Raw genomic sequence first — 25,934 nt, 5'->3', positions numbered from 1 at the left:
TCCCTTTTCTTATAAAGCTACCAGTATTCAGTCATGGGGCTCTACCCTAATGACCTTATCTAATCCTAATGACCTCCTAAAGGTCCATCTCTAAACATCATGGTCAGATTAAGTTTCCCTGTCTTAATACCTCATAGTGGGGATGGAATTTCAACACATGAAGCCTTAGGGGACACTAAAATTATGTCCACCCCAGAGCAAAGGGGAAACAAAGGGGCAGCCAGTCTCTGCAGCGCCTCACTGTGGAGGTACCAGGCAACTCTTGCTTACTGCAGAAGAGTTTCAGGAACAACTTTAGACATGAACAAATGGCGTATAAGACAGAGAAATAACTAGCCTTCTTGGGAATTTTTCCTTTTGTGACATGAATTAGAAGTTTAGTTACCTGAGTGTTTTGTTGCTCTGTTCTGATCTTATTTAATCTCTGTGTAGAATATTTTCCTTAAATTTAAGTGATGGGAACATATTGAGGTGCCTAAGGAAAGAGGAGAATTTCTTAGATGAAATAAAGGATTTTCAGAGGAAGAACCAAGTAAACAAACCATGAGGACAGGGAAGTAGCTCTGCTACAGGAATAAGTGGACTCCGCGACCCAAATACTATTCTCATCTGTTTCTCTTTGCGCTTGGGCTTCTTTTTCATTTTTTTTGCAGGCCAACATCTGGGTAACTTCTGACCTGACCGCCATCAGCATAGGTGGACCATTTTTCCCCTTTTAGGAGATGGCTCAGGGAGGGACTCTGTTTGGTCCATTTTGTGTCACATGTCCCACAGAAGTGGTTCAGTCACCTAATGCCAGGGGTGAGATCTTGCAAGAACATAGAAACCTCCACAGGAAATGTGCAATTGAAACATAGGAATTGAAGCCACAGAAGATTTTGCTGTTCCCAAGAAAGGGAGGCTAGGATTGGAACGACAGGACTGTAGTATTGTCACTTAAAGTGAAAAAAAAAACTTCAATGCACTATTTTGAAAAATTCCCCACAGGTACCTCTATGCAAATGGAAACCAAGATGCAAAATATTTCCTGATTAAATCAGAGAGAGTTGTTGTGGGAGATTTGGAAAACTTGAGAATTCAGGGTCCTGCATACTCAATGTTATGTGCTTTTTTTGCCCTGGCCCTGACAATCTTAGTTTGGGGATCTGGAGCTCCTCTATTGGAACAGAGCCAGTGTTCTGGGTCTTTTCAGCCACTGACTTCCCTTTCTGACCTATATCCTTTTCCACTGCAGATTGTGCTGGAGAACAGTAGCCGAGAAGATAAGCATGAGTGTCCCTTTGGCCGCAGTAGTATAGAGCTGACCAAGATGCTGTGTGAGATATTGAAAGTGGGCGAGCTGCGTAAGTACTCTTGTTTGCCACATGGTGGGAAGCTTGGCAGCACCCAGCTGTAGGTCCCCAACCTATGCAAAGAATCCCAAGGTGCTGACTGCTTCTCACGATCACAACTCTGGATCAGTTATTCTTTGGCTCGGGTTTACAGTGTCTGTTCTGGATAGAAACATTGAAACCTATGAGAGTGGAGAATTTTGCAGATATTATGACTGAGTTTCAAATATGTTAAAAATGAATGTATATCATAGCAGTCTTGTTGCAGGTTAGGAAAATGTGGAACTCTTTTTTTTTTTTAATTCCAGTTCATAATCTACCAGTAGATCATTTTCTCTTCTTTCTTTCAAAACCATTTTTCTCTATAAAGAAAAATTGAATACCTTAATGAAATTCTCTTGCTCCTAGTGTTTCGGTTGTACAGAGTACTTTCTCTAAGGAAAAGGAATTATTGAAGAAAATGGGTAGCTGCAACTGAAAAATATAGTCAGAGATATGCTTATGGCTCTTTTTCTTACTTATATTGTAAATTTTGCAAGAGGATGGCTGGAGAAAGAGGAGAGGCCAGTTTTCTTGTCTGTTGCTCATTGGAAAAATTTGGCTTTAGCCAATGAAGGTGGATATGACTTAACCTTTCCCCAATCTCATTGTCAATGTTGACATCCTTAAAGTGGCTGACTTCGACTCTCTCCCACATCTATGGAGCCAGCAAACTTCTAAATCTTTGCTCTTAGCCTTAATAACGTCAGTGCTGGAGAAGACTCTTTATATCAGGAGGTCATTGGGGTGTTTGGTATTATTGGGAAAGCATAAATATGCAGTCTTCTGCTTGAGAACTTAAAATAGTGGTCTAGAATGATGAATGGGAAGGAATCCAATGATTAAATTGAAAAGGGGGGTGATCTTTATATACACTGTAGGACTGATTAAAGCTGCTGCGGAGATCAACTTAGAAAATTCAGTACTTAGCAAAGGCTAAGAGTTTGAGTGTGTTTGACCAAGCAGACGGCCTTGTCACCCTCCAGTGAGGACGGGTCCTGAGAAGAAACTGACCTTTGATCTGGAACTGCATGAAGTTCATTACTTTTAGGTGACCCAAACAGCGCATTTTCACATTACGATAGTAGCAACCTAACCTGGAGATTTCTGTGTTAATCTCCTCTCATTTACTTTTTATCAGATGTTAAGATTTCAATCTTGGACATGAGTTATCTGTCCCACCCCCTAATTAAACTAGCTCCTAAGATCGCAGGCTGCAGTAACGCTTACTGTTTATTCAACTTAGGATGGAAGTCCTAAATCACACAAATCCCACTGGATCTATCCACCTGATCGCTGTGACAATTTCATGTTTATCTCAGTTTCAGAAGGGGGAATTGTTGAAAGTCACTCAATTTAAAGCATCTCAAGCCCATCTGAAATTTTTTGGAACTGGGAAACAATCCTGTTATTCTAGGCTCTGATTTCTGGGTTCAAGTTGTTGCCCTGCATCGCCCCTTTCTCTCACCAGCCCTTCCCTTCTACCCAGTGACACTGTGGCTGTCTGCTGTCCTCTCCAGGGCAGCAGGAGGTACCCAGCTTTCTGCTCTTCTCCTTTCCCCCGTGGACGTGTCTACCATAGTGATATGATGTAGAAGCAGGAGAATGTTGTTGGTGGAGAAAAGCTGGGTTCTCTCCTCTCTGCCACTTAGGACCATGTATCTTTGGGGGAAATTACTCACCAACCTCACTATCCTCTTATAGCCCCGATTTTTCCCCAGGGCAAAATATCCAAAAATGGTTGGTCATATTTTGGGTGATGGTCTGGGTGGGTTGTCTTCATTTTGTGGCTAAGATCATGGAGTTATCTGTGAGAAGATTCTCTTGGGGGCAGATAATATTCAACCTGGAGGGATTGACTTGGAAAACATAGCTAATTTCCACAGTGTGCCTGGACAGAGTAGAGGCAGCCCTAATTTAGGCAGAGTTTTGGGTCTGTGGGTCCCTATCTTGTGGGCAGAGGAGAACCATGGTGGCAAGAGTCTGAACCCTGTCTTCCTCCGGGGAGCACCTGCTGTGTGCCTAGGGTTGAGGTAGGTATAGAGTAGGGGACAGGTTTTGATCCCTGGCAGGTATAGAGCAGCTCTCTTGGCCTTTTGAAGACTTGGTAGTCAATCCCAGAAGCAGGACAGAACCCCATTCCTCTGGACTGAGATAACAGAATGGAGATGGAGGCAAATACTGTAGAGAGTGCTGGAGGTGATGGAGATGCTCTTCTTGCACTGTAGCTTACTCTATATCCCACCTTCTGGTGAAGAGAAAGTCCCTAACATTCTGCCACAACTCACGCAGCATCTGGTCAAGCGTGTCTGCAGTCAGGCTGGGTCCTGGTCTTGTCAGGCCAGTTTGCTTTCATCTAAAACAACAAATGCATTTATTCATTTGTTCAATAAAAATCTACTCAACACTTAAAATGTGCCAGGAGCACATGGTATACATATGAACCAGATACAGTGCCTGTCCCCCCAGGAGCTTCTATAATGTCTTAGATTTCAGAAAGTGGAGGAATGAGTTGGAACTGATACTTTTTCCTGTGAGATGAATACATTATATTTTAAAATAAATGCCTAAATGTTTGCCTATTCTAAAACATAATTTTCTCAATGTTTTGAACTTTGAAGTTCAAGTTTCCAGTTTGACCTTTTTCTTACCAGCATCTGTAAAGGCCATTCAGGATATTTTTCAAGACTTACAAAAAACTTTCACGTTTCTGGAGTCTACATGCCCAAATGAGTTGTTTTCTGCTCATAAAATATTAAAAGATTGCCACATTCTGATTGAATGCTAGACATCAAATGATAAAACACCCCATGGTAAGAGGAAAATTGCTTTTTTAATAGATTGCTTTTTGCCCATTGCCATATTAAATAAGTTACTAATATGAAAAACAAATCTGAATGCACCCTTATGTTGAAGAAGATATCTATTTTTCTTCTGAGGAAAATTAGTTTCACACACAAATTTATCTTCCTTTGGTTTGCATGCATCTATTTTTTCTCATTCCTAAGTTTGTGGTTCAGAGCACTATTCAGATTTGTGTTAATAATTGACCTCAAAGACCAGGGTCAGTTTAGTTCTTTAAGCACTGAGACCAAAGAAGCATGCAATTAAAAATCCAATTGGTTGAAAAAAAAGAAAGTTTACAAAAGTACAAAGATTCAATTTTCTAGAAATGGATTCTCTTTTGATTTTAATTTTAGGTCTCTTGAAATACCAATTATATTTTGGCATCCAAAACAAACACATTAATGTTCAATTAAGTTACTTATACCAAATATTTATGTATTTTTAAAGGTTCCCTTAAAAAATCACTATTTTTCTACTTCCCAATTATTGATGTTGCAAGAGGCAAATATTATCTCTAACAGTGTGGTCTAAAATAATGTCTATTTATATTCTTAGAGCACTTTATCAAGGTTATTTAACTGAAGTCTGTAGAACCCCCAGGAGTTAATTAAGATCAATACCATCTATGTTTATTAATGAAGGGAAGACCTGCACTAACTGCATTCTGTCTAAAGTCACTGAGCTCAAACTGGTGTTGAGAATACCCGAGTAGGAAGAAGCCGAGTGGTAGTATTTGGACATCCTGAATAATCCATCTTTGAATGACAGCCCAGCTCCTAATTGGATGCCTTGGGTACATTGACCTTCTGTTCTGAGCTTCTGATTCTTTATCTATAAAATAAAGATCATACCTTTTCATGCAGTTGATGGGAGGCTTGAGAGAATGGATGTTGCCTTTAGAAGATGGGTAGTATTTTGTTTTTGTTTTCCTTTGATTTTTTTTTGCACATGATAGAATTTTACTTTCTATGAGTAAACTGCAGGTTTAATGAGGTGGGGAACGTGTTCCCACATAAGTGGCAGCTGGAACCAGAACCTGGAACAATATCCCTCTCTACATACTGGCAAAAATTTAGTATAATTGGTCCTTCATGTCCCTGGATTTTTAATCCATAGATTAACCAACTGTGGATTGAAGAATTTGGAAAAAAAAATTGTGTCTTTACTGAATATGTAACTAACATTTTTTCTTGTCATTTTTCTGTATACAATATAGTATAGCAATCACCTGCATAGTATTTACATTGTATTATGTATTGGAAGTTATCTAGAGATGATTAAAGTATAAAGGCAGGAATGATATTAGCCAAATTATGTTGTTATATTGTGTGCATGTATGAATCTGTAACAGTGGATTCCACCATTAGGTATAATTGTATGGAAACAATAAAAAGATGGGAAACATTTTTAAATTTTAAAAGTATGAGGGAAGATTGTGTAGGATATATTTTATGCAAGGCAGTTGAGCATCTATGGATTTTCAAACCTCTGGGGGTACTGGAATTGATACCCTGTAGAACCCAAGGATAACTGTATTCTTTTTAGCCTACTTTTTCTATAAGGTTATTTTGGAAGCAAGGCCCATGTTTTCCCTCTGTTTCAATTCTACAAGTTGGCAATTCACAAAAGAATACTTAGAGACCCCTGTTGGGCTCACAAATCCCCATAGCCTGCGTTGTATAATGGGCAGCCCTAGTTAGGAGAATAAGAGTGAAGAAGAAGCGAGTCTTCAAAAGAAGGGTTACATTTGTCAGTGTGGAGTCAGTGAGGGTGGAGGGAGGCAGGCAGTGGTGCCTCAGAGAAGAGAGGAATCACTTGGACATATCCAGATGCTCATTACAGGTCTAAAATCCTTAAAAAGTTACCCAACTTCTAGCAGGGGAAAAAAAAAAAAAAGAGTCTTTGATTTTGTTATGATTACATTCATGCCCCAAGACATAATAAATTGTTGTCAGATGCAAGGAAAAATTGATTTCTGATACAAACAGGTTAATTATCTTTTGAATATATAGCACCTTACTCCACTATATTCCAGTGTGGGTAGAGGAAGGATCGGTCTCTCTCTGTCTTGCAGTCATTCAGTAACTATAGGGCTCCTTCTTTATGAGCCACGGTCTTTCTAATCACTGATCACATGGACATAGAACACATTTTCCACCCTCCACCCTAGAGCAGTCTGCATGGCAACTGGGGAGTCCTTCGCATAAGTAAGTGATTATAAGCTCTTGTCATTTGTAATATTGCATTTAAGTCATGTTAATGTCTTTAGGAGGCGGTGTTTGACTCCATCTGTTTGTGGGGAGCTGGGCAGGGTTGGGGAAGGGAGATTCTTGGAAGGTGTGAAAGAGAAGAAGAGATTCTTGCACGTGTGGAATCACAAAGATAAAGGGAGGAGCAATCAGGCAGGCACAGCTGTGTGGACTTTGGGGCTGGCTCTTGAAAGCGGCAGGAAGTAAGAAACTGCAGGTGGAAAGCTCTGGTGGTTAAGAAAATTCTAGTTCTATGTTGTCCAAGCAGAGGGTTTGAGGGAGCAAGCAAGTGGAGGAGATGTCAGAGGGAGCCAGTGTCACATTGAATTTTTTGTACAAAACGGTTTGGAGTCTACCTTATAGGCTGTGTAAACCCATAGAAGTATTTCAGTAATAAGAAGGAGTATCCCAGTCAGGGGCATCAACTTCTAGAATTGCATTATGTTTTCTGGGTGTGATAAGAAATTGTGAGCATGATAATGTCTAGGGTCAGGAATAAGGACAAGCTGGCCTCGACTAAGCTCCAGCCCCAATGATGTGGCTGTTAGATTGATACCAGCTGCACGTCATAGAAATCCCAACCTGGCGCACAGGTGAGCAGGTCCTTGGGCCAATTAACTGTTCAGTGATGTCATCAGGGCCCAGGTTCTTTCCATTTCAGTTCTGCTGGTAGCAAAGTGACAGGAACCATCACTTGGTCCCCAGGAACAAGTGGCTGATTTTGGCAGTATGTCTTTCTTCGATGTGAGGACATGTTCCCAGAAACTACTCTACAAACTTCCTCTCATGTTCATTGGCTAACACCATGGCCTGTGCCTATGCCTAACCCTGATATTGATATAGAACAAGGTCCAGAAGTCAGACCCGTCATGACCCACTCCCTTGGCTGGAGGTGAAATCAGCCTCCCCTAATATGTGTTTACAGGATGTTAGCTGTATCGAAAGAAAATTGGAATTCTGTTAAGCTAGAAGAAATTTGGAATCCTTGATTCTTTCTCTGTCTTTTAAAGTCTTTTCTACATTTTCCTTATGGATGTAGAAAACTGTAACAAATTGAAGTCAGATTACAGCCCTCTGTCATTTTGTCTTTACCAGGAATGGAAGAAATGCACTAGTATTTTTTTTTTTTTTTAATGTAGCAATAGCAAAGGTCTCAGAGAAATGGAAATTGAGGTTTAGATTATAACGCATTTCTTTTTTCCTTACTAAGATGCTAGGGCTCCCCTGCATTACTTTCTATTTTTTTTTAAAGAGAGAGTGAGAGAGGAGAGAGAGAGAACCTTAATATTTATTTTTTAGTTATTGGCAGATACAACATCTTTGTTTGTATGTGGTGCTGAGGATCGAACCCGGGTCACATGCATGCCAGGCGAGCGCACTACCACTTGAGCCACATTCCCAGCCCGCATTACTTTCTGTTTAGCAGATGGTCATTTCCACTTCCTCGGTTATGCTTTTGTGTGGGAGTTACTCTCAGGTGTATTTTGAAGGACGGAATGGATGTACATTTGTGATCGAAGCCTTCATATTTCTCTAAAACAGTTTTACCATCTTCACCTGTTTGACCATTTACAATTAGATTAAATTTTAATAACTGCTTCTCTTGTTTTTAAAAAAAAGTCAGAAAAAACCCCTTTCATCCTACACTATGAAAATGTTCACTGGTTCCTTACTTTGTCTTTCAGTGGCAATATTTATTATAACACACCAGTGGTGCTGAGCAGAGCACCTTGTACAATTTATCACCCAGACACCTCTGCTTTAGCAAGTAAAAATAACACAGATGAGCAAGCTGAAGGACTCTTTGGAGTGCAGCAGCAATTAGAATAGACACTTAACTCTGGGACATTGGTGTTTTTATACTTGAGAAATACCATCCATCACTTTCATTCTTAGAACATTCTGGCTAAAGAAAGCTCAAGAAAATTAGCTTTTAACAATTAAACCTCTTAAGAATCTTATTCTCCTAATACTAGCTTGGACTCTTGCTCCTTGGAAAGCCCAAGACTTTCAGATCTTGATTCTCCTTTGAATTTTCATAGTATACTCCTGCTTTCATATTGTTCCAATTTTTAAGAGCACATAGCAAAAAACAAAATAAATGTCTGTTTTGAACTTGGCATTAGAAATTTATATGTAATTTGGCCCAAATTAAAACTGTCCAAGGAGAGCATATAAAAGTCTTTCTGAGATGGTTATTTACAATGGTTATAAAACTGATGACAGGATTTATAATAGTCCTTAGTACTAGGTAGGAGGACTTCATGTGAGATTCTTGCATTCAGAATCAGAAGTCCCAAATAGGTGGAGTTGATGTGAGGGCTTTTGTCCATATGGTCAACCTTTGTCTTGCTCTTCATTTCCAACATACGGACATCATCATCATCATCATGACTCTAATTTGAGAGTCAGGTGGGGAAATTTAAAAGTTAAAAGTGCTTCATTAACTGTAAAATGTCCCATTCATATAGGAAATAACCTTATCCTGAGTACACACAGACAGAGATACTGAGCGGTATCCCATAGCAAAGCCAGCTCTTTCTGTGTACTTGGTTGCTGTCTTGTAATTTGAAAGGACTATGGCAGTTTGTTCTTGTTTGAAAAGGCCATATGGTAAATATTTCTGAAATTCCAATAAAATATTTATCTTCATAGGAAGTAATTGCTGAGAGAAACTAAACTTGACACTTAAAAAGAAGACTATATCAAGCACATTGCAAATATACATGGATGGAAATAAATTTATATTTATCCTAGACTTTCTCAGGACTTACTCCTTCTAGAAAGATAAAAAGCTGGAACCAATCAGCATCCATTCCTGTTGCCTCTTAAAGGGAGTTGGTTACATAATGTGAGGTAAACCTGGAGGGTTTGCTCAGCCTCATTGTGAAGAGAGGTGCAGACCTGTTGAATGAATACAGATTCCTGTCATCATCTCCTTAGAAACACTTCTTGGAGTTCATCTTCAGCATCAGGTTTGGGTGACTTCTGATTCCTCTCTCACCTTGCTACAGGAGGGCATTAACCCTCTCACCAAAAACAAAACAAAACAACAACAACAACAACAAAAAAAAAACAACAGTAAAAACAGAAACAGAAATACCTGGAGCACTTTATCTTTGCCTTTAAAAAATACTTCTATTGTTTATTAATACTTATCCCCCTGACCCTCTCTCTCTTTCTATTTCTTTTTCCTTTGCAATTCCAGGCCCTATTTTCCCTAAACGTTGAGGCAATTCATAGGAAGCCTTGAAGATGATTTTAAAAATTAATAATAAATGGTGAAAACATAGGCAAAAACTAACTAAAATTTTAAAAAAAGAAGGCAAGTGTTTGCAAAGTGCATGTTATGAAGCCAGTGTGTTTGTTAGTGGTAGACACTAACATTGGTTCAAACATTCATCTGTGCCGGAGAAGAGGTGCTTAATAACAGAAAACAGATCTGTGCTTTATCTCACATGAAGAAACTCAATGCAAAAACTCAGATGCTAATTTCATTAAATGCTAAATTAATGTTTGATGACATTTAGCATCATTTGTGAAAGATAATTGAATAGGGTCACATTCTTGTCATCATTTTTTTTTAAAGTCATTATAAAGCAACAAACCAGCATTTTATTTTTAAAATAATGAAACTAAAACAGCTTTGCTATTAAAAACTGGAACTAAAATTAGACTGCTGATGTTCACGTATATTATTTCACTTTGGTCAGAAAGACAAAAACAAAAGGAGGTGGGAGTTCATTGACAGAAAGAAAATAAATTATAGATAATAAGACTTTCTATCTAGAAATTCCTGAAGAGACAAAGAAAAAACTGTTAGGACAGTGTAATTTAGAAGAGTCGATAGAGGATAAACAGAACTTAGTAGCTTTTGCATACATCAATAGCAATTAATTATAAAATGTAAAAAAAGATTATTTTAGCTTGGGCAATGAAAATGTAAATTCAGAATAATCCCAATGGAAAATATCTTGTACTTAGGCGAAGAAAGCTATAAGACTTTGCCAAAACATACAATAGATATTTCAAATAAATAAACAAGAAAAATGCTTTATTTTTGGTAGGAAAACATTAATATTGTGAAAAAAGATATAAGTTGCTCTAAATTAGTGTACAGAATTATTTCTCATCCTAAAGAACCAATGGGAATTAGGGTGGGAACTTCACAGAAAGATTGTAGAGTTCATCTGAAGGAATAAAAAGGTGAAAATGGATAATGAAGAATCCATAATGAATAACAATGAAAAGGGAGGAAATATATATATACCTTATTAATTTATTTATTTTTGGTACAGGGGATTGAAGCCACGGGCACTTTAGTACTGAGCTACACCCCCAGCCATTTTTAATTTTTATTTTGAGACAGAGTTTTCCCATGTTGATTAGGCCTTGCCAGGGCTAGCCTTGAACTTGAGATCCTCCTGTCTCTGCCTCCCTAGTTGCTAGAATTACAGATGTGCAACACTGCACCTGACTTATACTATGGTTTGAAACTTTTTTTTTTCAAGAAAGCCCCAAAGAACTTATTCATTGTCTGTTTTGAGCTATTATAAAAGAATACCCAGAAGTAGGTAATTTTATAAAGGAGTGATTGATTTCTTACAGTTCTGGCATCTGGGAAGTTCGAGATGGAGGGGCTGCATCTGGCAAGGGCTCTCCTGCTGAGTCATCCTATGGTGGAAGGTGGAAGGGAAAAGAGTATGCAGGAGAGACAGATGAGAACCAAATTTATCCTTTTATCAAAACCTGCTCCCATGATAATTAGCCTACTGCTGGAATACCCACGTCAATTCATTCATGAGAGACAGCCCTCTTGACCTAATCATCTCTTTAAGGTTCTACCCTGCATAATTTGCATTGGGGATTAAGTATCCAACATATGAACTTCAAGGGGGCACATTCAAAGCATCCCGTATGCCTTTCACCCAGGCTCACTATTGTGTTAACATTTTGCCAAATTGACTTTATCATTCACCCCATCTCTCTCTGCACACACACCCACACATTCACCCCTGATGTAATGAAAATATGGGAACTATGTTTCTTCTAGCCAAGGAAAAGAACAGTTTCTGAAACAACATTTTGAATAAAAATTCAAAATAAAACATATTTCAAATGGGGATTAGCTCTGCTGTGTTTTCTCTTTGAGAGCAATAGTGCCGGCAGCCCTGCCTGGGGAGCAGAGGAAGGTCAATGGAGGTCTAGAGAGGCTTGCCACTGCTTGATTTCTCCAAAGCAGGTCAGGGTGTTCCTCCATGTGATTTATTATGCCTCATCTGGAAAAATCAATCTTGTACTACAGTTAGTAGCCTCACTTCAAAACGTAAAGTACAAAAACTATCTTTTCTTACTCTGAGTGAAGCCAGTCTCCTCTAAATCTCAGGCTTAGGCCCACAGGCTATTTCGTTGGATGAAATTTACATCCACTTTCTCTTCTGGTCTTTTACAGCACTGTGGGTGTGACTCGCCTGAAATCCCATCATTATTTTTTAAAGAAGGAGAAAACATCATAAAATAAATAAAAATGAGAAAAGTAATAGGATTCTAGTTCAAGAAGGGGACCATTTACATGGATGACATTATTACACCGTATCTGTAAAATCAATGTAGTGTTCCAGTTACTACCCTCACTCCAAAAAATGTGAAGTGAAAAAAAAATCTTCTAGTCCCAGAGAGATGCTTTGAAATCCTTGACTTAGACACACAGTCTTTTTTTTTTTTTTTTTAAAGAACTGTAATCACCATCACCAGCATTTAGTATTCATTGTAGGATTGTGTTAGACTAGTTCAGGAGCTCCAAATGTATTTGTAGGTTGTAATAGTAGATGTTAATATGGGAGGGAGCATGAAATTGTAGGAAAAGCACAGGCAGAAGCTAGAAGTTTGAAAGAGATGGTGAATAGGATTCCCCAAAGAAAGTAATTAATACAACAGAAGCCAGTATGTTACACTGCACCGAGATAGTGAGAAATACTAATCTGTAAGGTTTTTAAAAACCAAAATATACATGAGTTAAACAAACAGATGGAGAAAACAGAACACAAGAGAGGCATGCCCACAGCCAGTGTCCTTGAAACTCTTCTCTCTCGGACATCCTGTTTCCCACAAGGAGCCCACAGTAGTTGGAGGAACAGCAGAAAACAGAAAGTTCTAGAATGCCTTTTGCTTTTCATCTTTAACCTATAGCCTTTGGGTGTAGAGATCTTCCTGGTGGTTAGAGGTGGTTAGTAGGTGGATGTCAATCTCCCAGTCCTAAGCACTTGGGCTTCAATCAAAAAGCACTTGCTGATTTACAGTACAAAGATTAGTGTACTCAAAAAAACAAAACAACAACAACAACAACAAAAAAAAAACACTGCTGTTTATTGGATGTTTTCTATATAGCAGACAATTCCCTGAGGCCAACACCAAGCACACTTTGCCTTTTGACAACCCCATTTACAAATAAGGAGCATGGGATTCAGAGAGAGGTTAAATAGACTGAGTTCACGCAGCCATGAGATGCAAACAACTTTTGTGCCGTTTGCATTTAACTAGTGCAATACTATTCATGGCTCCTTTAATTTTTTCTTGAATGTCTTTTTTACCTTACAGACTGCAAGTTCCTTGAGGATTAGACTCATAGCAAATTCATCTTCCCTCCTAACCTCTAGGATTTCACACCAAGTGCAATTAGCAAGGATTTGTTGCATGAATCAGTCCTCGCCATTTACTTCAGGGTCAATTCCAAAAATATTCTTCAGACATCACTAATTTTTTTTTTCCTTTAATGAACTCTACCCTGAAGATCTCAAACAGTATTGTTTTCTCTTTTCTTCAAAAGTAAGTGAGAATGAGTTGTACAAAAAGACTCCTCTTCATACCTTCCTTCCCCCTCCTCCTCAGGGTAATTTGGTTGAGAAGGGCCACTGAGTCCAGATTTGAATTAGAAAATATCAACACTACAGTGTGTTCCCCAAAGAGGAAAAAATGATCTATTTTCAATCTTGTGTTGCAGAACTCACAGCTGTCTGACTTCCCAATTTATTATATCCCCAACTGCCTCCAGACAGCTCTCATCTTGCTTTTATTTTGATTTTTTTTTTCCTACTCACCACCTTGCTATGGAAGATGGATTCAACTTTAACCAGCAGAGGTCTTATTCTCTGATCAGCACAGGATGCAAGAGAGGGCTCTGAGAGGCCAAAGACTTCTCACCCCTAATAGGTGCATGCATCCACCAGAACTGTTGCAGGCTAGGAAACCAAGCTGTCAGATGAAACCCCCCAGGTGAACACAGCTGTGGGGCTCTCCCTCCCGTGCACTCACTCCCTGCCTCCCAGGGAGGCCTTTCTGATCTCCTTGGAAGAGTGGAACAGAGTCTGGATCTCCAGCAAACAAACCGAACGATCGTGGCTTCCCTTAATTTGGCTTTCCAAGGGTTTTGGCCACCAGAACAGATTGCAGCTGTGGCCTGAGCATCTTTAGAAGTGTGAATCATATTTTTCCCCCTGAAGAAGCTATTTTGAGCTTTATAATTGCATATTCCCATGTTGTTTTTCATAGAGTGAGTAAGGAGAATGACTTGCACTTTTTTTTTTTAAGTGAAAATCTGCTAGTTTCTTTGCTCTTCTGTCTTGTATAAACTAGTCCAGTGATTGCTGACCTTGGCTATGCATCAGATTCACTTAGGGGAGTTTCTGTGAAATGCAAATTCCTGCAGAGGAATCCAGAAATTGGCTTGTTAAATAAACTCTCCAACAGATTCCTAGGCAGCCCGACTGAACCCTTTCAAGTTTGTACCTACCCTCCCATGACAATTTGGATCAGGGTTATATGGTTGTCTATATGGAGTAGTGGATATTAGAAAACCTATTCTGCTTCTGACGTTCTGACTCTACTACTGACCAGCTATAGAGAAGTTTCTTTCACATAGTCAAACATGGTAATTGCCCAGGTGGCACCATTCCAAAGCTGATGGGGAATTGACACTCCATTTTATGTAACCAGTAAAGCAACTCTAACCACTAAATTAGTTTTAGAAGAATTTTTTGCCATTGTCTATTCTTTTATGGAGAGGTGTTTGTTGTTTCTCCTCTTCCTCCTCCTCCTCCTTCTCCTCCTCCTCCTCTTCCTCCTCCTCCTCCTTCTCCTCCTCCTCCTCCTCCTCCTCCTTCTCTTCCTCCTCCACCTCCTTCTCCTCCTCCTCCTCCTCCTCCTCCTCCTCCTCCTCTTCCTCCTCCTCCCCCTCCTCCTCCTCCCCCTCCTCCTCTCCCTCCTCCTCCACCTCTTCCTCCCCTTCCTCCCTCTACCTCCTTCCTCTCCCCTCCTCAACCCCCTCCCCTCCCACTCCTCCACTGCTGACTAAACCAAGGGCCTTGCATATAACTAGCTAAGTACTCCAAAGATCTCTGAGCTACATCCGTCCTGACCTCGTTTGTTCTTGAGAACTTAGATTGGCTATTGAATTTTGTGTAAGAGAATTAAGGAATTAAGGAAATGCACATGGGCCTTGTTAGGAGGAACTCTAAGAGGTTGAGCAGCTTGGCAGTATGGACTGAAGGTGCTGTTTTTCTCCCATGCAGGTTTGACTGTTCTCACCTTCTGAACAGAGAATTTGATAAAATGTGTCTTTGTCACTCTGAATATTTTCCTTTTTTGAAACACAGATTGAGTACCCCTTTCTGAAATGCTTGGGATCGGAATTGTTTCAGACTTGGGATCTTTTTGGATATTGGAATTTATATATATACACACACACACACACACACACACACACACATATATGTGTATATATGTATATAAATATATGTATATATACATAATGAAATATCTTAGATATGGGGCCCAAATCTAAACAGGAAATTAATTTATGTTTCATATATACTTTATGTGAAGGTAATTTTACACTTTTTAAAAAAAACAAATTCATGCCAGGTGCAGTGATGCATGTGTCATCCCAGCAGCTTGGGAGGCTGGGCAGGAGGATCACAAGCTCAAAGCCAACCTAAACAATTTAACACAGCCCTAAGCAATTTAGTAAGATTCTGTCCCAAAAATAAAATATAAGAAGGGCTGGGATGTGGCTCAGTGGTTTAAATGGGTTCAATCCCTGGTACTTAAACAAACTAATATAATATAATATAATATAATATAATATAATATAATATAATATAATATAGTATAGTATAAGTTTTATATTGTGGAATTTTCCACTGTGTCATTGTATGAATGGTCAGAATTTTTTGGATTTTGGATTAATGGATCAGGAATGCTCAACCGTATAAATTTTACTGCTAGCAAAGAGTCTTTTGTGAAGAATTAAACATAAATTTCATCAGAACAGATGTAAGAAATGGCAGAATATATTCCTTTTCCTTCATTCTTTCCTTTCTCTCTCTCTTCTTTCTTGTTTCCTTTGTCTTTTACTTTCTTTTTCTTTTAGGTAGTGGGGCTCCGATCCAGCCTTCTACAGCCTGAGCACATGTTCTACCACTGAGCTACTCTCGCAGGCCTCCTAGGGTTTTACAATTAGTATTATTGTTGCTGCTGCTGCTGCTGCTGTGGTCATTGTCATCATTATTGTCACCATCATCATCATTTTTGGTGCTGGGAATTGAACCAGGGCCTCACCTATGCTAAGTGTGTGCTCTCCCTCTGAGCTCACTCCCAGCCTCTTCTCTTCCTTGTTTTCTGCCCAACTGATTTCCCTCCTCAATGTCCTCTGGGCCAGGTTTGGTGGCTCTTGTCACTCCATGATGCCCCAGGCTATTGGGTACTGGAACAGCTCTGCCCCCGGCCCCTCTTTCCTTGTAAACAGGAGTGTTTAAATAAATCCCAAACTCAGAGGAACAAATAAGCCTAAATCCAAGTGCTGCTAACATTTCTGCAAGTCATACCTGTCCCTGAGAAGCACAGCACTAATGGTTTTTTTGGCTTTTATTGGTGATTTAATAGTTGGAGAAATTGCTTTGCATTGGAGTCCCAGAGGCAGGCTCATTTTCCCACTGAGGTCTGCTGCTTTCCTGTGTCATGAGTGCCACAGGGGAGCACTCAAAAGAAAGACCTCCTGGGTTCTCTGCTGTCATCATTTTTGTTGTTGTTGTTTTTGTTTTAGGGCAGGAGTTTGCCTTACTGGAACAAATTTTTTCTATGTGATTTCATTTTCAGAAGGAACTAATTTCCCCCATATTTGTACTTTGTAACCGGATTCTTTTCACATAGTGTGTTACAACCCTCTTTGCTTTCAACAGATGTATTCATATGAAGTGTATCCAGACTTTTAGTAGTTGAACAGTATTCCTCCTCATAGATGTGGCCGTTTCGTGGATATGAATGTCAATGGTGTTCCATTTTATAAAAGTACAGGTGCCCCATTGACACATTTATATTGTTTGCAAATTTTCGATTTATATATGACAGAAAGGTGAATGTTGGCTCACTAAATATACTCAACATGTTAGCACTGGGGCTGTTGCAGCAAAAGAAGCAGACTATAGTCCCTTCCCTTAAGGAGCATATATTTTAGTTGTAGAAAAACAGACAATAAACAAATGTGTGCTGTAGTAAAAAATAAAATGGAGAAAAATCAGACAGAAAAAGGAGAATGCATAAGATCGCTTCACTGAAGAGGTGATCAGAGTATGAATGAAATGAGGGCCTAAACCAACATAGTATCTGGACAAGAATTTTTCAGAAAACCCTTTTTCTGTGGGGTACTTAAGGGCCCAATCCTGGAGTTTCTTTGATGCATCTCTATGCTGGTCATGCTCAAAATGTAAAGGCCTGTGTAAAGGCCCTGTGGCAGGTGTGTCTACATTGGGAAAAAAGGGCAATGAGCTGCAGCAGAGAGAACCAGGGGAAAAGAGGAAGAGATAGCAAAGGTTGGTAGATGAGAGATCCGTAGGCCTTTGTAGCTCTTGTAACAAATTTGGCTGTTACTCTGAGTGGAAAAGGAAGCCACTGGACAGATGGACCATATACGTGATGTTATGTAACTTAAAATTTGAAAGAATTGTTTGGCTGATTCAGAGTTTACCTTGATGCATACATTTTAAAACATTTTTTTTTTCTATTTGATGTTATTTTTAAATGAACCGGTATGATACCTATTTCCTTGTGACTTGATTCTTTTCACATAAGGTATTGCAGACCTCTTTCTTTTCAAGTACTCAATTTAAAAGATTGTATAAGAAGTGTTTGGCTGATCCACTAAGATTAGACTGCAGGAGGGCAAGTTAATATTCTCTGCTACAATAAGAAGTTGAGAGATGATTGTATCTTCAATCTGAGTAGCAGGTTGGATTTGAGATATATATTAAAGGAAGAGTCAACAGGATTTTCCCATCAGATTGGATGTGGGGTGGGAAATAAGAGGGCTGAGGGATGGATAGCTAGAAGCATGGAGTCATTGTGGAGATTGATGGTGGGGCATCAAAGATTGGCTGCTCTGCTTTGAGATACTTTTTGGACATCCGAATTCAGATGTCAATTCATAGATGGACACATGTGCCTGGAGCTCTGAGCTGGAGATTTAACATTGAGCAAGACCAGCATACAGATGCATCAAAGAAACTTCAGGTTTGAGCCCTTAAGTGCCCCCCAAAATATAGTGGTTGGGGAGAAGAAGAAAGACTAGAAAAGGAGTTGAGTGGGGTACCAGGGATGTAAGAAGAAAATCAAGAGAAATTTTCAATTGAATGTAAAGGAGAGATCACCTGTATCACCTCCTGTAGGTGGTGGGTTAAATGAGGACTGGGATTCAAACATGGATGTGAGTCCAGAGGAAGTCAGGGGCAACCTGAACAAGAGTAATTTCCATGGGGTGGTGCAGGTGACAGCCTCCGTTGATGGGTTAAAAACAAGGGAGTACCAAGGCCATGGGACAGTGAGTGTGGTTGAGCGCTGCTCAGGGTAGCCTGACAGGGTCTATGAGGAGTGCACAGAGCCAGCTCAGGAACCTTTGTATATGTGTGACATTGCCAGAGCATTCACAGAGGGTCGCTTTCCAGTGATTAATTTTCATTATATTTTTCAAGGGTATCTTGTTTCTAATCCACAGATTAGAAAATTAAGACAAGCCAGCTTCTCATCACAAATAATATAGAAGACTGTTTAAAGGGGGTTTGCTTCACAGTGGAGCAGAAGAGTAGGTGGAAGCTTGGAGGGGAAGTTACGGTCAAGTAGGATACATCATTTTTTGAATAGAATTTATGACATGTTCCTATACTTGTGGGACAGATTCAGTAGAGAAGGGGACATTGATTATGAAGATGACCTATATCTCTCTAGCTACATCTTTGCACACATCTCTAATAATTTCCTTAGAAAAAAATGTCTACCAATGGATCTTGAATCAGATAGTATATATTTTTAGCATTTTTTAAAATTCCATAGTAACATGATAATCACTGAAGACTTTTTAAATGCAGAGAAGCAAATCTAATAATCATCCATTGTCCTACCACCAAGATAGATGGGTATATTTCTTTCTACTTTTTTGGGCATTAAAATAGGATCAAACTATACTATTCTTACGTTCTATTTGTTTTTTGAGAAAAAAAAAGAAAGTTTTATTGCTTTGATAGCAATATATTCTATTTTTGTTTTGAGTATATTGTGACTGTCTTTCCACAACAGTACACATCTAGTGATTTCATTATTTAATGGCTGCTTTTTATCTCCTTGTATGATTCTACTATAATTAATTTGACCAGAGTCTAATTGCAGGATTTTTCCATTTTTAGGGAAAAATAGCACCGTGATGATGAACATCCTTGTAATTCTTTTTTTTTTTTTTTTTTTTTTTGAGAGAGAGAGAGAATATTTTTTGTAGATGGACACAACGCCTTTATTTTTATGTGGCGCTGAGGATCGAACCCGGGTCCCAAGAGTACTAGGCAAGAGCTCCACCGATGAGCCACAATCCCAGCCCACATCCTTGTAATTCTATCTGCTCATTTCTTGAGGATTAATTTTGGAGACATTCTATGTCAAATGGTCTGAAATTTTAAGGCTTTTTATTTCTTCACAAAATTTACTCACAGAAAGACTGAAGCATTTACAGTCCACTGAGCAGGCACCTGAATCTAGACACAGTTTTTTTTTTTTTTTTTTTTTTTTTTTACTATTGAAAAAATTGGAGGTGGGGAAGGATACCTAAGGCAGATTTTGGGTGATCACATGTTGGTAGGTAAATGGGTAACTAATCGATATAGACATGGATGGAGTTGGAGAATATTATGCTAAGGGAAGTTAAGCCAATCCCCCAAACCACAGGCCAAATGTTCTCTATGAAGAGTGGATACTGATTCATAATGGGTGGAGGCCTGGGGAGAATGGAGGAACTTTGATTGGGCAAAGGGGAGGGAGGGGATGGGAGGGAGTATGGGGGCAGGAAAGATGGTGGAATGAGATGGACATCATCATCCTAGGTACATGTATGACTGCACATATGGTGTGACTCTACATCGAGTACAACCAGAGAAATGAAAAGTTGTGCTCCATTTGTGTATAGTGAATTGAAATGCATTCTGCTGTCATATGTAACAAATTAGAACAAATTTTAAAAAATAAAAGTAGTTACAATGGTTAAAAAAAGATTTAGACATGATAGGGATTTATAGATATGCACATGATGGAGATTTAAAATACAAGCTTAGAGGTGCTATATATTTATCTGTGCTACAGCCACATGACTTCCATGGACTCTAAGAACTTTTGCCTTCAGGGGTCTCCTCTTCCATAAGATAATATTAAACTTTGTATCTTATCACTGCATTGTTATATAAAGATGAATATAACCCAGGCTGGATTCATTGTTATATTTCATTACTATTCTGCTTATGTTTTTCTTTAGACTTAAAAAAATTAAAATATTTTCATGGGCCTTTTAAAGCCTCGTGGACAGATTACCCCTGATTATTCTTCTCTGTATTTTTTATATATTTGATAATAACTAAGACATTGCTTATGACACAAAAACTAAAAGAGGACAATCAAACTAAATTTATATATATATATATTTTTTCCTGGTTCCTAAGTGGGTTTCTTTCCCTTTATCCACAAATGGAGGAGCTATATTCCTTGTTTCTCATGTATTCCATCCCATGTCTTGGCTATAACGGAAGAACTGGCTCCTTATGTAGAGAAAAAGTTTTAAAAAATAAATAAATAAAAACTCACTAGTTTCTCCCCCAGCTTGCTGCTGCTCTTAATCCCTGGTGTACAATTCACCAGGCTGTTGGCCCCTGAAACCTGCTGTCACCTTCAGTCACAGCCTCACATCCCCAGCTAGCCAATTTTCAACTATCAGTTTAGCACCTGGAAGTTTCTTATTTCTACTGATCTTTCTGCATTTCTACCGCCGTTACCTGGATGTCACTGGCCATCCAAATTTCCCAGACTTGCCCCCTCTCGTCTATCCCTGCTTCACTCCAACCAGATTTCTTCTAAGATCTGTTTAAAACTCCACATAGGCTCCTGATTTCTCTTAAGGTGAATTCCAAACTTGTTTAAATCACACTACACTTCAGAAATCTCACAATGGCTTGCTTCCTCTTCTCCTTAGACCTTTGCCTACTCTGGCTCCTCATTCTAGAATGTTCTTTCTTCTTTTGCTTTTCTTGCCTCATTCAGATCCACTCCTTTGATTCGCTCCCTTAGCTCCCTACTGAGGCACAGCTCACACTGTATTGAAATTGCTATTTGCTTCTCTTTCGGTCGGTTCTGTCCTTATTCTAGCATTAGGTTGTCCATTAAATCCAACATGTGTGCAAAACCAAGATGAGCTGCATGGGGGCAGTGAGTGGGAGACATTGGATTGCACAGAAGACAGTTGAATCCCTTGGCTGGGGCCATCATCTGGGTGGTAAATAGTCAATAGGACTTCCCAGTGAGGACAAAGCAATGTCATGGGGGTGAGAGTGGCAGTAGGAAGGGGCTTAGCCACAGAGGCTGACACACAGTCAGTGTCCAGCAGAACTTGCTTCTCATTATCATCTGAAAAGAGGCAGTGTTGGGAATCTGGTTGGCCTGGGGTTTGCCCTCTGCCCTCTGGGTGCTGCCTGTCAGAGACAGGGCAGCTCGCAGCATGGTATGTGTCACTAGGTGTCAGATGGAGGTCAGAAACCAGTGAGAACTACTGCTGCTAAATTCTTGCCAACAGTATTCAAGATCTTTGTTCTCTTTCTGTGCAATTGGAGCCCATGGTTCCTTGGCTGCTCCTGTTCCCAAGAAACAGTTGGAATCACAGCCAATGACACTTATTGAGCTCTTGTGGCTGGCTGAAGGTATGGGGTTTTGGGTGATGAGGAAATAAATTTTAAAAGCACAACAAAGTAAGTCTAATTGTCTGGCTATGGATTGCTTTTGCTTCTCTATTAGAACACTGGTCATCATGGCTGGTAATATGATCAGAGACCTCTTTTGGCATCCACTCTTATTTCAACAGATCCAAAGCCGTGTGGTAATGTCTATGTTTAGATTTAAAATAATCCTGAAATTTCTATCATTTTTCAATATTCCTCTTGAGTCACGACCTTGAATCATTTGATTTCTGACTTTGAATAGTTCATGAGATGTGCTTGTAGGCATTTTATCTCAAGAAAGAGGGGGAAAAAATGATCTCTGGAAAGAGGCAGTCAAATGGATTGCTCTCTTGAAGTAATTGCGCATAGTGACTCATCAGGGGGTAACGAAATCACTTTAGTGAATTTTGAATAGTGTTTTTAAAAATGGAATAAAATAATTTTTAAAGTGCTTTGCAAGTGGAAAAGGCAAGTGTTTCATTAAATCAGTTTTACATTCATCTGCATGTGTACCGGGATGCAGGACAAAATGTGTTTTGTACAGTAGGTCACAGCTGAAAAGACTTAAAAGTCCCCAATACCCGCCCCATAATAGGGCAATTCACCTTGAAATTACTTACTCAATAGAGCATTGTCTGCTTTCACATTAACGTGCACATTATGCATTTCTAGATCCAAATGTGTTATTTTCCATCAGGTTTGTCTTGGGGGATGCGTTGCTTGCCACACAGAGAGACAGTGAGGCTGGTTCTCTTCCATGGCCATGTGCGTGATTTTTGCTCATAGTGTTTCTGTATCTCTTGTGTTATCTACGACCCCGGGGATTTTTCCTCTTAGAAGGACTTCTTTCTAATGTAGAACGTAAAAATTGTGTATGTGACATTTCCTATGTGTGCATGAAAGGGAGCCACAAGATGTCTCTTCAAAATTAAAGAACAGTCTCCCTTCTCTAAGCTGCCAGAAAAAGACTTTGCACTCATCCTCCAGAACCTGGATATCCAAACGCATTGTGTATCTCTTAGATTTAAGTGTTTGTTTTAATCAGCTTTTTTGCTACTGAGACTAAAAGACCTGACAAGAACAATTGTAGAGGAGGAAACCAGCCTGCTCCATTCCTTGGGGCTCCAGGTGAGGCTGAAATCATGGTGGAAGAGTGTAGTGAAGGGAAGCAGCTCCCATGGTGATCAGGAAGCGGAGTGAGAGACTCCACTTGCAAAAATCAAGTAGATACCCCAAAGCCACGCCTCCAATGCCCCACCTCCTCCAGCCACACACTATCTGCCTTCAAGCACCACTCAGTTAATCCCATCAGGTGATTGATTCACTGGGTTAAGGTTCTCATAACCCAATCATTTCTCCTCTAAACCTCGCATTGTCTCACACATGAGCTTTTGGGGAACACCTCATATCCAAACCAGTGTTTTACCAGAAAGAGAATGTTCTATTTCAAATATTTGCAAATGAAAAGACCACAACTACCATGTATGTAAAAATCCTGTATCTAAAGCCCAGTCAGCAAAGGCTGGTTAAATGATAAACACCCTTCCTTCCTCTTGTACTCCTGCAGACACAACTTAGGGAATGGGAATAAGTGGGGCATGAGAAAGCAATTTCGAGGTCCCAACTAATAAAATCATTGAATAGGCACTGACTCCCACTCAGCCACATTTGTGGCTTTGTATCTTCAAAGCCTTCATCAACTGGCCTCTAGCTGCCTTTCTGACTTTAACTTTCTAATACAATTTAAAAAAATTAATGACCAAAACCAGCCAGCATTTTGTTTAGTTGTAGCCCACTTGTAACTTACCTGAACAAGTCACACGATAGCCCTTCTGCCTCAGCACTTTCCCCAGCTGGGTCTGCTTTCATATCGACCCAGCTTTTACGGCCCAGGTTAATGGCCACTTCTGCCACAAAACCTTTAGGACCCTCAAGACTAATTTTGAGTCTTTTGAGCATCTACCATGCTCCTGTATGGTGTTTAGATGGAACAACAAAGATCTGAGTCTTGACTTTGTCACCTCTGTCTCCTGAGAACCCACATTTCGGAACTTTTCCACAGATAGCTATTGAGACCAACTCGTCCCAGACCTTAGTTTAGCTGCTGAGATTTTACTGATCTGCGAGAAAAACAACTTTATTATCACTCTTATTTTGTTTCTACGGAACTCATTTTTGCTGAAAAGCTTAAAATGATGTCAGAATATAAATTAAAGAGGAGCAGCCGGGCACGGTGGTGCATTCTTATAATCCCAGTTGCTCAGGAGGCTGAAAGCAGGAGGATTTTGAGTTCAAAGCCAGGCTCAGCAAAAGTGAGGCACTAAGCAACTCAGTGAGACCCTGTCTCTAAATAAAAATGCAAAATAGGACTGGGGATGTGGCTCAGTGGTCTAGTGCCCCGAGTTCAATTCCTGGTACCCGCTGTCCCGCCAAAAAAAAGTGGAGCATAAGATAATTCCACGATCCACTTTTAGATTATCTTCCAGAGATCATGTACTATTCAAAGTCAGAAATCAAATGATTCAAGCCGTAACTCAAGAGGAATATTCAAAAATGATAGAAATTACAGGATTATTTTAAGTCTAAACACAGACATTGCCAACATGGCATTTTGACATATGAATTGGCCATTTTATTTCGTGAATCAGGATGGTTGTTTCTGTTCTAACCACGAGTGGCACATGCCTTGAGTTTTGTGAGTAACAGAAACTGGTGACATTCCCTTACTACAGGCTCTACTTAGTTAGCAAGTGGCATACGATACTGACATACAAACTAGTAACGTTGATTCTTTAATTAACAAGGAGGATGGGTGACTCTTATCTGGAACATACACTGAATGGTGGTTTTACTTATATATTTCAAGCTATTCTGAAGACATTAAATTAGAATCGTTCTATAGATTTGAATTCTTAGGTAATAAGAAATTACATTGTGGAGCCCATACCTTATTTATAGAGATGACCGGTGCTGGAGGCTGGGAAGCCCAAGGTTGAGGAGCTACGTCTGGTGAGGGCCTTGGTGGCATAGCATCGTAGAGAATATCAGTCACCTGGCAAATAGTGCTCTTGTGCCCGCTCAGATCTCTGCTCCACTTCTTATAAAGCTGCTTGTGCCACTATGGGGGGCTCTGCCTTCATGGCCTCCTCTAACACTGATTAACTCCCAGAGGCCCCCACCTCCAAATACCATCCACATTTGACTTTGGAGATTAAATTTCCAACACATGAACTTTGATGGACACATTCAAACCATAGCAGGACCCTTAAAAAAAAAAAAAAGTCTTGTTTTTGGCATTTCATCCATTTAACTTTCTTCCCTTAATTGACTTACCAAAAGCTTGTTGAGACATTCAATTGATATTTAACTTTTTAAAGTTTTTTTTTACCCTTTTCATTTAAGATTTTATTATAAGAATAGCACCTGGGATATTTTAACACACTTAAATTATAATGGAGATTTAAAATAAAGAATTCCATTCCTTATTCTCAAATTGTTTTTTTTTTTTTCTGGAGTCTCTCCGTTGATGGGCTTTCCTTTGTTTATAGTTTATATAATCTATTCTTGTGTGTGTGTGTGTGTGTGTGTGTGTGTGTGTGCATCTGCAAGTGGTGTTGTAGAACTCATCATTTTTGATGGCTGAATAATATTCCAGATTAACATCTGACCCAAGATAATGTTTGAAGTGTGAGCACAAACCATGTTATTTTTAGCTACAGGGAGTTTCATTTATTTTAATCTGATGGAGAGAGTGAAGGGCCTTGGATGTAATCTTTTAGACTAATGTTGAGAAGATATGCTAGAATGATTTAATTTTTCTTGTTTGTTTGTTTGTTTTTCAGTCACATGAAATAAAATATTACCACGTGTGGTTGTCTTCTTTACTTGCTGAATTTACTTGAAGTTTGGAGACTAATTAAAAATTTTGAGGCAGTGATATAAACTGAATGTGCATCCTCCTGCAGCTCTCTCTGGAATTCTCATTAGGAGATTTGAATGAAAACATCTAAAATTGATTCTGCTGTTGAGCAGTCCCAATCAAGACTCTATAGCTTATTATGAAATCTCTTGCTAGTTTTTTCTTTTTTTTTTTTTTTCCTTGAGAACATGAGGCAGGTTTTGAGGAAAACGTAATAGTTTTTTACCTTAGACTGGGAGTGTCTAAGGAGCATAAAGTT

The 25,934-nt window shown here is 39.3% G+C and overlaps 1 protein-coding gene across 3 annotated transcripts in view; it reads left to right on the top strand.

Moving 5' to 3' along the window:
- The window catches only part of Elmo1 (engulfment and cell motility 1), a 551,061-nt gene that overhangs the window by 301,293 nt on the left and 223,834 nt on the right, over positions 1-25,934 (top strand). For all 3 annotated transcript variants that reach the window (XM_076864020.2, XM_076864023.2, XM_076864025.2), the window contains exon 15: positions 1,235-1,343. In XM_076864020.2, coding sequence (XP_076720135.1) covers positions 1,235-1,343 — 109 coding nt within the window. The remainder of the gene's footprint in view (positions 1-1,234; positions 1,344-25,934) is intronic.

This window comes from Callospermophilus lateralis, chromosome 1 (genome assembly GCF_048772815.1).
Source record: "Callospermophilus lateralis isolate mCalLat2 chromosome 1, mCalLat2.hap1, whole genome shotgun sequence".
In the NCBI taxonomy this organism is placed as follows: Eukaryota; Metazoa; Chordata; class Mammalia; order Rodentia; family Sciuridae; genus Callospermophilus; species Callospermophilus lateralis.
Note: the sequence above shows the minus strand (reverse complement) of the source record. Positions and strands in the feature narration are given on the sequence as shown.